The 13,268-nt window shown below is 47.9% G+C and overlaps 1 protein-coding gene across 5 annotated transcripts in view; it reads left to right on the top strand.

The window, feature by feature from the left end:
* Nucleotides 1-13,268, top strand: part of FBXL18 (F-box and leucine rich repeat protein 18) — a 132,272-nt gene that overhangs the window by 35,476 nt on the left and 83,528 nt on the right. The window contains exon 6 of one of the 5 annotated variants that reach the window (XR_012161086.1): nucleotides 10,345-10,409. The exons of 1 other annotated variant lie outside the window; for it this stretch is intronic. Coding sequence is in view for 1 of the 4 variants with exons in the window: in XM_073361911.1 (XP_073218012.1) it covers nucleotides 10,345-10,402 (58 nt within the window). In the remaining 3 variants the exon portion in view is untranslated. Of the gene's footprint in view, nucleotides 1-10,344; nucleotides 10,579-13,268 lie in introns of those variants that run through there. 3 more of the 5 variants (XR_012161091.1, XR_012161090.1, XM_073361911.1) reach the window with 3 other exon arrangements.

Genomic DNA, 13,268 nt, shown 5'->3' on the forward strand with positions numbered 1-13,268 from the left:
ATCCCCTGTCGCCCATTCCCAGCGTCTGGCAAACAGAGGCTAGGGACACCATCCCTGCCCATCCTGGCTAATAGCCACTGATGGACCTATCCTCCATGCATTTATCTAGTTCTTTTTTGAACCCTGTTATAGTCTTGGCCTTCAACATCCTCTGGCAAGGAGTTCTACAGGTTGACTGTGCATTGTGTGAAAAAATACTTCCTTATATTTGTTTTAAACCTGCTGCCTACTAATTTCATTTGGTGGCCCCTAGTTCTTATGTTATGAGAAGGAGTAAATAACACTTCCTCTAGCGGTGTGGCGCTTCACCCCTGCGGCGCCTCCTGCTGGTTGTCTGGGAATTAACTCATTTTCCAGCCTCCGGAGCACCCTCTGCAGGCCTGTGTCCTGCTTGCCCCCGTGTCCCTTCCAGACCCTGGTGCCCCTTTTACCCAGGGTGCTGCCCCCTGGCAGTACCCCCAAAGATCTGGGTCTCCCATCCCCAGGGTATTCCCCAATCCTCTACGCCCACCTCTCCTCAGTTTATGGCCACTGCCAGTCATCACCTAGCCCCCGTTTCCTGGGGCCGACTGCAGTGTAAGGTCCACTCATCACAGGCAAGGGGGGTTTGCACCTGCTGCCTCTGCCTACCTTTGGCTGTCCCCTGCAACTCCAGTACCTATTTGGCCTTACTCTAGGCCTCCAGCCTGTGGGGTTTCCAGGCCGGAGCTCCTCTGGCCTTCCCCCAGCCCTGCTCCACCTCTGGTACGCTCCCCAGCAGCCAGGCCCGTCTCGCTCCACGGCTAGAGGAGACTCTGAGCATCTGGCTCACAGCCCTTTGATAAGGGCCAGCTGTGGTCTGTTTGGGGCGTGGCCCCAGCTGTGCCTACTTCCCCAATCAGCCTGGGAGCTACTTGCCCCCAGGCACAGCCCTCTCGTGGGCTGTTTTAAGCCCCTCAGGGCCGGAGCGGGTGACCACCCACCCCGCTACACTTCCTTATTTACTTTCTCCACACCAGTCATGATTTTATCATATCTCCCCTTAGTTGTCTCTTTTCCAAGCTGAAAAGTCCCAGTCTTATTAATCTCTCCTCATATGGCAGCTGTTCTATACCCCTAATCATTTTAGTTGCCCTTTTCTGAACCTTTTCCAAGTCCAATATATCTTTTTTTGAGATGGGGCGATCACATCTGCACGCAGTATTCAAGAAGTGGGCATACCATGGACTTCTATAGAGGCAATATGATATTTTCCGTCATATTCTCTATCCCTTTATTCATTATGCCCAACATTCTGTTTGCTTTTTAGATGACTGCTGCACATTGCGTGGATGTTTTCAGAGAACTATCCACAATGACTCCAAGATTTCTCTCTTGAGTAGTAACAGCTAATTTAGATCCCATCATTTTATATGTATAGTTGGGATTATGATTTCCAATGTGCATTACTTTGCATTTATCAACATTGATGCTGCCTTTCTGCCACTCTTTGCCTGTCTTGTCTATTTAGATTGTAAGTTCTTTGAAGCAGGGACTGTGTCCTACTATGCATATGTGTTAGCATCTGAAGAGGAGATATTGGTTAGGATCTTTAGGTGCTATGGTGGTTTTATGCAGATTAACATCGAGTTCACTGTGTAACAGGCAGCATGAAGATAGTACAAAGAATAGCATTGGAAAAGGATGCAAAGGGCTCAGGTGGGCAGGAGACATGGGAGGAGCTGGCTGGGAGGAAGTAGGAAGAATTGGAAGCAGAGATGTAGACAACACAGAGCCCTGCAGAGCCTGACTTGGATAGTGAGGGAGAGGGGAAGCCTGTGAAGGGCTCTGAAGAGGAGAGTGATGTGCTCCCAGCATCAGGAATGGGAAACTGTTTCAACAGCTGCAGTTTAGGTAGGTTGGAAGAGGATGAAATGGGATGAATGGGGGGAGGCCAGAGAGGAGCAGGAGAAGGTGGTTGTCGTGGTTGGCACAAGCAATGGCCAAAGCGTGAAAAGGGTTTTAGTAGTAAAATTAGGACAGCAACCTTGCTCTCAGTAGTCCCATGCTCCCCCACCCCCGATCTCCTACCACACATCCACTTCCCACCTTTGGCTGAAAAATGAAGATCCTACTGGAGATTTTGACTATCTGCCTGCTGTGCTGTACTTGGCTATCTTCATGCCATATCCTTTTGGCTCTTCCTATTCATCCATTGGATAGACTCAATCCCTAGCCTCCAAGGACACTAGTGACTGAGATCAAAAGGCCAGGTGCAAAGTGCTCTGACAATTATCATTCCATACCCTGTTTCATGGTGGTTTTCTTGTTCCAGTGGCCTCCAGTTCCTGTTTTGTTTGCTTTCTGGGTAAAGCCTGAAACGAGGAAGGCAGGCCAATGCCCTGAAGATGCGGGATAGGAAGATGAGATTGATAGCGCAAGCACAGAACTTATTAATGGATGGAGACATATTTCCCTTTGAACAAACAAGGCTCTCAGCAGCACTTCCCAGAAGCCCCATTATCACAGAACCAGCACTACTTTCCCCCAAATATATAAGAATTAAAATATATAAAAAAACCCTTTTGCTGTCTGCAGAACAAATACCTTGAAAATGCTAAAGGACATAAAGGGCATTCATGAAAGGGCTGGATGGTTGTTATTGCAGCAGGGGGAAAAACATTATTTCACTGTGCAGATAAAAGGAAACGGAAAAGCGGCATATTTATAGCCAGGGAGCCTGGATTCCTTGTTAAGCCACTGTTATCAAATTAATGTCAAAATGCATCAAACAGGCACGAGTGTTCTGGGCTCCTTATGCAAAGTGCTTGCAAATTGGTTACAAATACATTTGTTTACAGGGTACGAAGCAGGAGCTCACTAATTAGTCATTGTACCAATTTTTTTTGGCAGTTACACAAATAAGCTGTTTTGAAGTATAAATATAAGAGATTTTATGGCCCTCTTTTTTTTTTAACCAAAAAAAATAAATACATTTTTTTTTGAGGGTTTTAAAGTGAGCTGTGTGGTGCCAGGTATCCTAGGGTATGTAGTGCTGGCAATCCGTGAATTGGAAATCAGGGGACTGTTTTGAAGTACTGTAAACTGGCTAAATGTCTGACACTGTGTTTCAATGAGTAACGATGGTATTTGAAGAGGGAGATGGGTTGGCCTCTGGCACAGCTCCAGCTTTGTGTCTGGGCCTCTTGCGGGTCCCTGTTCCTCAGATAGGGGATGGGAGATTCTGTGCTGGAACGTACAGGAGTTGTCGGAGTTACAGCAGGGGTAGACTTGGCCCATCATGTTCATAAGTGTCGAGGTCACTTTCTCGCCTCTGCTGCAACATGATGTGCTGTGTAGCCACAGGCAGCAGGTTGCAGCAAATGGGAGGTGACGCAGTGTTCAGGGGCAAAGACGTGACCTTGCACATCATGGCAGATATTTTCAAAATACACATTCAGAAGTGGCAGGTGCCATAATGCTCTGGCGTTTGTGATGCTGCAGCCTGATCTTCCATCACACCACACACTTGCTCAGGCCTGCCCTTCAGCATGGGGCATGCAGCATGCGTGCACGTCACCCTGGAGCCATCTCTGCTTCCACTCAGCTGAAGAGAAAGACCTTTGCTCTGGTAACTGAAGTCATTTCATCGGCTGGGCGTAGCCATAAGAAAACCAAGGACCACCATTCACCACAGATCAGTTAAGGCCCCTGTAATGTGGCCTAGGGGATAAGGCACAAGGCTGGGTGGCAGGAGATCTGGGTTTTCTTCTGAGCTCTGCCCATGACCAGCTTGGTGATCTTAGGTAAGTCACCTCTGTTGGCGCATCTGTAAAATGGAAATAATACTTGGAAGCAAAGAGCTTCAAATGGCATCTGTGACATAAGCACAGTATGTTTTGTTTTTAGCTTCATGTATATAGTGTGAATGAAGGATCAGTCTTCACTGCCAAAGGGCCATTCTTTAGCTTCATGTACCCCTAGGATAGCCATATGAATACCGTATTAATGTAAATGGTCACTGTGATCTCTTTTTGTAAGGAATAAGGCCTGGCATAACCACCCTGGAGTCTAGCTAGAACCTAACTAGCTAGACACTGACTGTGCCACCTTTAAATAGGAAACATCATAGGAGAGATTGCCTGGCTTATATGGATCGGAATAGGCAGTGCTTAACTTGTAATGAAAAGGTGCCAGGGCTCAAGCTGTTTAGCTGGAGAGTGGCGGTTGCAGGCCAGGTGCCCAGCTCTAAAGGCGGAGCCACCACCAACAGCAGCACAGAAGTAAGGGTGGCATGGGAGGATGTATTGCCACCCTTACCTCTGTGCTGCTGGCCTTGAGCCCAGAGATGCCAGGGCTATGAACTGCCAACCCTAATGGTGCCAGGGCAAGAATTATGCACTGGAAATGGAAGTTTATCCTGGTCAGCCAATTCAGGGTGGGGAAGCTGGGCCAGTTTAGGAAAGAATAAGGCTAAAAATTTTAGGGGTAATTTTAGGATAGAATGAGGCTAAAAATCCATCTTTATTCATCCTAGACACCAGCACCATAGCCCCCGGACATGGGGGAGAGCCTGAATGAAACCAACCTCCTGGCCAGGGAGGATATAGCTGAAGGCTTTTCAATTTTATAGGAAAGAGAGAAGGAAAGGCTAAATATTGCCTCTTTACAAACCAAAGCCTCAGGATCTCCACTGGAAGGAATGTTAATAGCTCTGCGGTATATTCTCCCTTTGTATCATTTCTGGTAAATTGCCCTTCAGGCTGAAATAGCCTCCCTGACAGCGCTGGCCTCTGTGGCACGGGGCCAGGCAGGATCTCCACTACCTGAGACGCTGGGAACATTTGAGTTTAATGCCGTCGTAAAACACTGCTGTGGTTTCCATTCCCTGCAGTAGCCAGGCATGCAGTCCAATTTCGGCCCTGCTTTCACACAGAAAGGCATGAGTTTTCTCCACAGCAGAGTCTACATAGCATGGACAGGTGTAGCATGCACAGATGGGGCCTCAGGAATTAGACGATATCTCGGGCATCTCACCCAAACAACAGGGAACTGCTCTTTGTGCCTGTGTTCTTGGGGTTTTACTTTGGAAGGCATTTGGACCTGTCGCTGCTGAATAGCCACTATAGCAGGCCTAGAAAAGGTCACTTTATCTCCCTGGCAAACCAGATGCCTGCTCATCACGGGCTGCTGGGCTCTTGACGTCCCCCTAAAACCAAAACTCTGATCCTGAACCTTCATACCCTAAATCTCCATGCCAGCCCTACATTTCATTGACAACATGTTATGACCACACCTACAAATCTAGCAATATTTGTAACCATAGCTTGCGTGTATCTGGAACCTTCCATCCTGAAGACTCCCAAAGCCTGTCACAATACATATAGCACACCACTGAAATGCAGCCACCGCTGGGGTGGAGGGCAGCAACCAACTAGCAAACAGCAGGAGCAGAAATTATGGCCCAGGGGACTAGTTTAAGCCCCTACTGCTCTTTCCAAAATATCACAGAATCTTGGCTAGCCACCCAGGACTTTGTTCTTTTACGATCTTGGGTAACATTTTTTAAAGGGCCCAAGTGACTTCAGAGCTTAAGTCCTGTTTTCAAAAGTGTCTTAGGTGCTTTGGAGTAAAAATCTCTGATTTTTGTAGGTCAGTTTTCCTTGGAAGGACAACTGTTCCTGTTGAGATTTAAACGTGATTGTCTTGCTTTTTCCAGCATCAATCTCCCAATCGCCTAACCCTTGGCCTGGAGATCTGTTATGTGTGAGTCTGACTCAGCTTCAGCAGTCTGTGTGCATATGTTGGCCAGCCAGCTTTACTTAGGACACTAGGTTGTTATAATCAGAAGGTGCTGCTCATTGTTTTTTCTAGGGTTTTGTTATTGCTTTGAGTTCTCTGCTTTCCCCAGATGTTCACAGAGGAGCCTATCTGTGAGGGTTTCTGTGGCATGCTGTCACACCAGGGGTTATTACTGTAGGTAGATAGATACATGTGTCCCCCCTTTTCCTGAACAGCAGGTCTTAGGATTCCAGATATTGCCATGTGCTAGTGGCATGTGCCTTAGGGTGAGGGATGTGTCTAATAAAGGCCAGCAGAAGTTGGTGGCCAAGTTCAGCTTCCCTCCCATTACAGTGATTCATACAGAGACTGCAGTAATCTAATTAATTCAGGGGAGCTCTATTAGTGACCGGATAAACTGCAAGGATGGTGCTAGAGGCACCGGACCCCAGTGATGGAATTAATTCCATGAATCCAGCACTGTTTGCAATTCTATCAAAAACCCGAAGGGAACATTAAAGTTGCACAATTAAGTACTCGAAAGTCAGGGTATGCCGGAGAAAGTTACACGTGCAACCTTTTCTTGGCATTAAGATGCAGCCTTTAATTACATGATCACATACCCATTTTAAAAAATAAAATAGGATAATACAGTTCTTGCTGCAACTTTAGTTACATGTGTAAGTACCATCTCCTCATTTGTATCACTCTGCGTATACCACACAAATAGAGACTATGAAAGTCTCTCACAGAAATGCATCATGAATGAGGCCAGGGACTCCTGCAGAAGCCTGCTTTATTCCTCTCCGTCTTACAAGCTGCATCTTTCAAAGCAGGAGAAAAAATGGTGTATTGCCTTATGTGAGAAAGACCATGTGATCATGTAACTGAAGAAGTGTATGCACAAGAGAGCAGAGTTTAATGTGGATCCCTTAAGTGCTTAATTGTGCAACTTTAACTTTCCTTTAACATTTTTTTTAATGGGATTTCTTAAGTTGTTTTTCTTGAAAGGGAAAAAGATCAGCAATCTGGAATTGTTTGGCCAGGCACCACTGGAACGCCCTGGCCGTGGCAGGGTGAGACACTATGAGGCAAAGTCTGATTCAATGTATACGTTGCTCAAAGAGTATTTGCTTCACTGAGGGCTCTTTTTGTGCAGTTGAAAACTAGCTGTACCCGCCACACTGTAGTTTTCATTACATGCCATCTAACAGGTTTCAGAGTAGCAGCCGTGTTAGTCTATATTCGCAAAAAGAAAAGGAGTACTTGTGGCACCTTAGAGACTAACCAATTTATTTGAGCATAAGCTTTCGCGCATCCAATGAAGTGAGCTGTAGCTCACAAAAGCTTATGCTCAAATAAATTGGTTAGTCTCTAAGGTGCCACACGTACTCCTGTTCTTTATGCCATCTAACATTCTTCCTGGTTAGACGACATGGAGTTAAGTGCCAATAATATGCAGACGATGCATAGCTCTGCCTATCCTTCACAAACACCCCACTAAGTCAAGTTGGCCCAGTGCTTGGATGATGTTGTGGATGAAGAACAGCTGGTTGAAGCTTAACCTGAGCAAGACAGAGATGATGCTGGTGGGCAGAAGAGAGCTTTTTGACGAGTTTTTGCCACAGTGTGGGTCTTCTTTGTCTGGAGGTACACATCCACACTTGATCCATTAGATCCATCGTGTAGATTCCTAACTGATGCTGTTTTCACATTGCAACATCTGTGAATAATGCTTTCTACCACCTCCAGTTACCTAGGAGACACTATTCCGTCCCAGCAAACAATGCCCCCGCCTCAATTATTCTCACCTCTCAGCTGGACTACAGCAATGCAATATACCTGGGCATTAAATCTTCAGCACTTTGAAAATGCTGAAGCGCGTCTTCTCAGCAACCCAGGCCACCACAAACACATCACATCTGTCCTCCGCTCCCTACACTGGCTTCTCATAGAAGAGCGAATCAAGTTTGAGTGTCTCAGTCCTTATCTAAGTGCTCTGAGGCCTGGGCTCAGGGTATCTAAAAGATCAGCTGAAGCTCTGGGATGAAGACTGTGGTTGACAGTTCTGCTGCTCTGGCACAATAAGGGTAAAGCTCGTCTGCACAGGAGACATAACGTTCTTGGGAGTCAGCCCAAGACTGGTGAATTAACTCCCCCAGGAACTAAGGACCATCACAGACCTCCCCACTGTCCACTCCAAATGCCAAATGCATCCTTTGACCTTGGCTTCTCTAACATACATGTGTCTATATTATAATAAATTTCAAAACAAAACTCTCCACTGCACACAGTTCTCCCTCTGGGGAGAGGTGGAGAGAACAGGCACACGACAGCTGTTAGTCACGTTGCTTAATGCACTACGGGAAGGCACTCAGATACTATGATGATCAGCGCAGTATAAGAACCTGAATAGAATAGAAATAGTGGCAGCGAGAATAAAAGTCCAGGCAAGGGGGGAGCATTTTAATTTTCTTGTTTTCTGATGAAACGTGAAGATCATTGAGATGGAGAAACAGAAGGCTGTTCCAGAGGGTCGGAGCTGCAGAGGATAAAACTATCACTCTAGCAGTGACTAATAGAACAGAGGGGAGGCTGGTGCTAGATTTTTCTTTCACAATATTAATGAATGGAACAAAGTTGAAGACATTCTTGGAATGATTAAAGCCATAATTGGTTGAGTCAAGATAACGGGATGGCAGTGACTCAGAACTGCCATTTGAACTGCATCCCTTTAAACTACAGTTCCGAAAATGCTTATGCAACTGGAATATCGGTTAGCCTAAAGCAAGTCACTGCCCATTGTTCTAATGGCCGATCAGCGCATTGTGGCTGTTCAAAGCATGGCTTACTACACAATCCTTGTCACAATTCACTATAACTTTACACTCTGTAAGACATGCAAGAAGCAACTTCCAGCTGAGACAATCTCAGCATGGCTCCTCGTGGCGGGTCCAGAGGACAGCTTTGCTGCAGCTCACCTGTTTAAGCTGCAGCCTGTGGTTCTTTAGACCTGTAGTAACATGCCCAGGACACACACAAGGGGTCCAGACATAAGAAGTGTAAGACCTAATTGTTAGCCCTGGTCTACACTAGGACTTTAGGTCGAATTTAGCAACGTTAAATCGATTTAAACCTGCACCCGTCCACACAGTGAAGCCCTTTATTTCGACTTAAAGGGCTCTTAAAATCGATTTCCTTACTCCACCCCTGACAAGTGGATTAGCGCTTAAATCGACGTTCCCAGCTCGAATTTGGGGTACTGTGGACACAATTCGATGGTATTGGCCTCCGGGAGCTATCCCAGAGTGCTCCATTCTGACCGCTCTGGACAGCACTCTCAACTCAGATGCACTGGCCAGGTAGACAGGAAAAGAACCGCGAACTTTTGAATCTCATTTCCTGTTTGGCCAGCGTGGCAAGCTGCAGGTGACCATGCAGAGCTCATCAGCACAGGTGACCATGATGGAGTCCCAGAATCGCAAAAGAGCTCCAGCATGGACCGAACGGGAGGTACGGGATCTGATCGCTGTTTGGGGAGAGGAATCTGTGCTATCAGAACTCCGTTCCAGTTTTCGAAATGCCAAAACCTTTGTGAAAATCTCCCAGGGCATGAAGGACAGAGGCCATAACAGGGACCTGAAGCAGTGCCGCGTGAAACTGAAGGAGCTGAGGCAAGCCTACCAGAAAACCAGAGAGGCGAACAGCCGCTCTGGGTCAGAGCCCCAAACATGCCGCTTCTATGATGAGCTGCATGCCATTTTAGGGGGTTCAGCCACCACTACCCCAGCCGTGTTGTTTGACTCCTTCAATGAAGATGGAGGCAATACGGAAGCAGGTTTTGGGGACGAAGATGATGATGATGAGGAGGAGGTTGTAGATAGCTCACAGCAAGCAAGCGGAGAAACCGGTTTTCCCGACAGCCAGGAACTGTTTCTCACCCTAGACCTGGAGCCAGTACCCCCCGAACCCACCCAAGGCTGCCTCCTGGACCCAGCAGGTGGAGAAGGGACCTCTGGTGAGTGTACCTTTTAAAATGCTATACATGGTTTAAAAGCAAGCATGTGAAAGGATTACTTTGCCCTGGCATTTGCGGTTCTCCTAGATGTAGTCCTAAAGCCTTTGCAAAAGGTTTCTGGGGAGGGCAGCCTTATTTCGTCCTTCATGGTAGGACACTTTATCACTCCAGGCCAGTAACACATACTCAGGAATCACTGTAGAACAAAGCATTGCAGTGTATGTTTGCTGGCATTCAACCAAAATCCGTTCTTTCTCTCTCTGTGTTATCCTCAGGAGAGTGAGATATAATTCATGGTCACCTGGTTGAAATAGGGTGCTTTTCTTCAGGGACACTCAGTATAGCCCATTCCTGCTGGGCTGTTTGCCTGTGGCTGAACAGAAATGTTCCCCGCTGTTAGCCACGGGGAGGGGGGAGGGTTGAGGGGGTAGTCACGCGGTGGGAGGAGGCAAAATGCGACCTTGTAACGAAAGCACATGTGCTATGTATGTAATGTTAACAGCAAGGTTTACCCTGAAAGAGTGTAGCGACTGTTTTATAAAATGTGTCTTTTTAAATACCGCTGTCCCTTTTTTTTTCTCCACCAGCTGGATGTGTTTCAATGATCACAGGATCTTCTCCTTCCCAGAGGCTAGTGAAGCTTAGAAAGAAAAAAAAACGCACTCGAGATGAAATGTTCTCCGAGCTAATGCTGTCCTCCCACACTGACAGAGCACAGACGAATGCGTGGAGGCAAATAATGTCAGAGTGCAGGAAAGCACAAAATGACCGGGAGGAGAGGTGGAGGGCTGAAGAGAGTAAGTGGCGGGCTGAAGAGAGTAAGTGGCGGGCTGAAGACAGGGCTGAAGCTCAAATGTGGCGGCAGCGTGATGAGAGGAGGCAGGATTCAATGCTGAGGCTGCTGCAGGACCAAACCAGAATGCTCCAGTGTATGGTTGAGCTGCAGCAAAGGCAGCTGGAGCACAGACTGCCACTGCTGCCCCTCTGTAACCAACCGCCCTCCTCCCCAAGTTCCATAGCCTCCACACCCAGACGCCCAAGAACGCGGTGGGGGGGCCTCCGGCCAACCAGCCACTCCACCACAGAGGATTGCCCAAAAAAAAGAAGGCTGTCATTCAATACATTTTAAAGTTGTAAACTTTTAAAGTGCTGTGCTTAAAGTGCTGTGTGGCATTTTCCTTCCCTCCTCCACCACCCCTCCTGGGATACCTTGGTAGTCATCTCCCTATTTGTGTGATGAATGAATAACGAATGCATGACTGTGAAGCAGCAATGACTTTATTGCCTCTGCAAGCGGTGATTAAAGGGAGGAGGGGAGGGTGGTTAGCTTACAGGGAAGTAGAGTGAACCAAGGGGCTGGGGGTGTCATCAAGGAGAAACAAACAGAACTTTCACACCGTAGCCTGGCCAGTCATGAAACTGGTTTTCAAAGCTTCTCTGATGCGTACCGCGCCCTCCTGAGCTCTTCTAACCGCCCTGGTGTCTGGCTGCGCGTAACCAGCAGCCAGACGATTTGCCTCAATCTCCCACCCCGCCATAAACGTCTCCCCCTTACTCTCACAGATATTGTGGAGCACACAGCAAGCAGTAATAACAGTGGGAATATTGGTTTCGCTGAGGTCTAAGCGAGTCAGTAAACTGCGCCAGCGCGCCTTTAAACGTCCAAATGCACATTCTACCACCATTCTGCACTTGCTCAGCCTGTAGTTGAACAGCTCCTGACCACTGTCCAGGCTGCCTGTGTACGGCTTCATGAGCCATGGCATTAAGGGGTAGGCTGGGTCCCCAAGGATACATATAGGCATTTCAACATCCCCAACAGTTATTTTCTGGTCTGGGAAGAAAGTCCCTTCCTGCAGCTTTTGAAACAGACCAGAGTTCCTGAAGATGCGAGCATCATGCACCTTTCCCGGCCATCCCACGTTGATGTTGGTGAAACGTCCCTTGTGATCCACCAGAGCTTGCAGCACTATCGAAAAGTACCCCTTGCTGTTTATGTACTCGCCGGCTTGGTGCTCTGGTGCCAAGATAGGGATATGGGTTCCGTCTATAGCCCCACCACAGTTAGGGAATCCCATTGCAGCAAAGCCATCCACTATGACCTGCACATTTCCCAGGGTCACTACCCTTGATATCAGCAGATCTTTGATTGCGTGAGCTACTTGCATCACAGCAGCCCCCACAGTAGATTTGCCCACTCCAAATTGATTCCCAACTGACCGGTAGCTGTCTGGCGTTGCAAGCTTCCACAGGGCTATCGCCACTCGCTTCTCAACTGTGAGGGCTGCTCTCATCCTGGTATTCATGCGCTTCAGGGCAGGGGAAAGCAAGTCACAAAGTTCCATGAAAGTGCCCTTACGCATGCGAAAGTTTCGCAGCCACTGGGAATCGTCCCAGACCTGCAACACTATGCGGTCCCACCAGTCTGTGCTTGTTTCCCGAGCCCAGAATCGGCGTTCCACAGCATGAACCTGCCCCATTAGCACCATGATGCATGCATTGGCAGGGCCCATGCTTTCAGAGAAATCTGTGTCCATGTCCTGATCACTCACGGGACCGCGCTGACGTCGCCTCCTCGCCCGGTATCGCGTTGCCATGTTCTGGTGCTGCATATACTGCTGGATAATGCGTGTGGTGGTTGATGTGCTCCTAATTGCCAAAATGAGCTCAGCGGCCTCCATGCTTGCCTTGGTATGGCGTCCGCACAGAAAAAAGGCGCGGAACGATTGTCTGCCGTTGCTCTGACGGAGGGAGGGGCGACTGACGACACGGCTTACAGGGTTGGCTTCAGGGAGCTAAAATCCACAAAGGGTGTGCCTGTACATCAAGGAGTATTTCAGGCAGGACTGCACGGAGGGTTCCAATAAGAAATGGTGCACCAAAGTTATCGTTGTTATTGGAACAAGGAGGTTAGCCTGGCCTCTGATTGATACATGGCTAGATTAACCTCGCTGCGCCTTCTCTGTGACTGACTGCAGTGTGATCTAGACAGGGGAGGAGGAAAATGAGTACAAAACAAATCTGGTCTATTTCTTGTTCTGACCCACTCCATCTATCCTTTACATCTTTGGCTGGCAGCAGACAAAAAAGGCGCAAAATGATTGTCTGCCCTTGCTTTCACGGGGGGAGGGAGGGTGGGAACAGGGTCCTGACGAGATGTACCCAGAACCACCCGCGACAATGTTTTAGCCCCATCAGGCATTGGGATATCAACCCAGAATTCCAATGGGCAGCGGAGACTGCGGGAACTGTGGGATAGCTACCCACAGTGCAACGCTCCAGAAGTCGACGCTTGCCTCGGTACTGTGGAAGCGCTCCGCCGAGTTAATGCACTTAATGCACTTAGAGCATTTTCTGTGGGGACACACACACTCGAATATATAAAACCGATTTCAAAAAAACCGACTTCTATAAATTCGACCTAATTTCGTAGTGTAGACATACCCTTAGAGTACAAGAGGGAGTCAGGAGTGCTAAGTGCTGTTCCCAGATGTGCCACTGTCCAGCTGTC

This window comes from Lepidochelys kempii, chromosome 10 (genome assembly GCF_965140265.1).
Source record: "Lepidochelys kempii isolate rLepKem1 chromosome 10, rLepKem1.hap2, whole genome shotgun sequence".
NCBI lineage: Eukaryota > Metazoa > Chordata > Testudines > Cheloniidae > Lepidochelys > Lepidochelys kempii.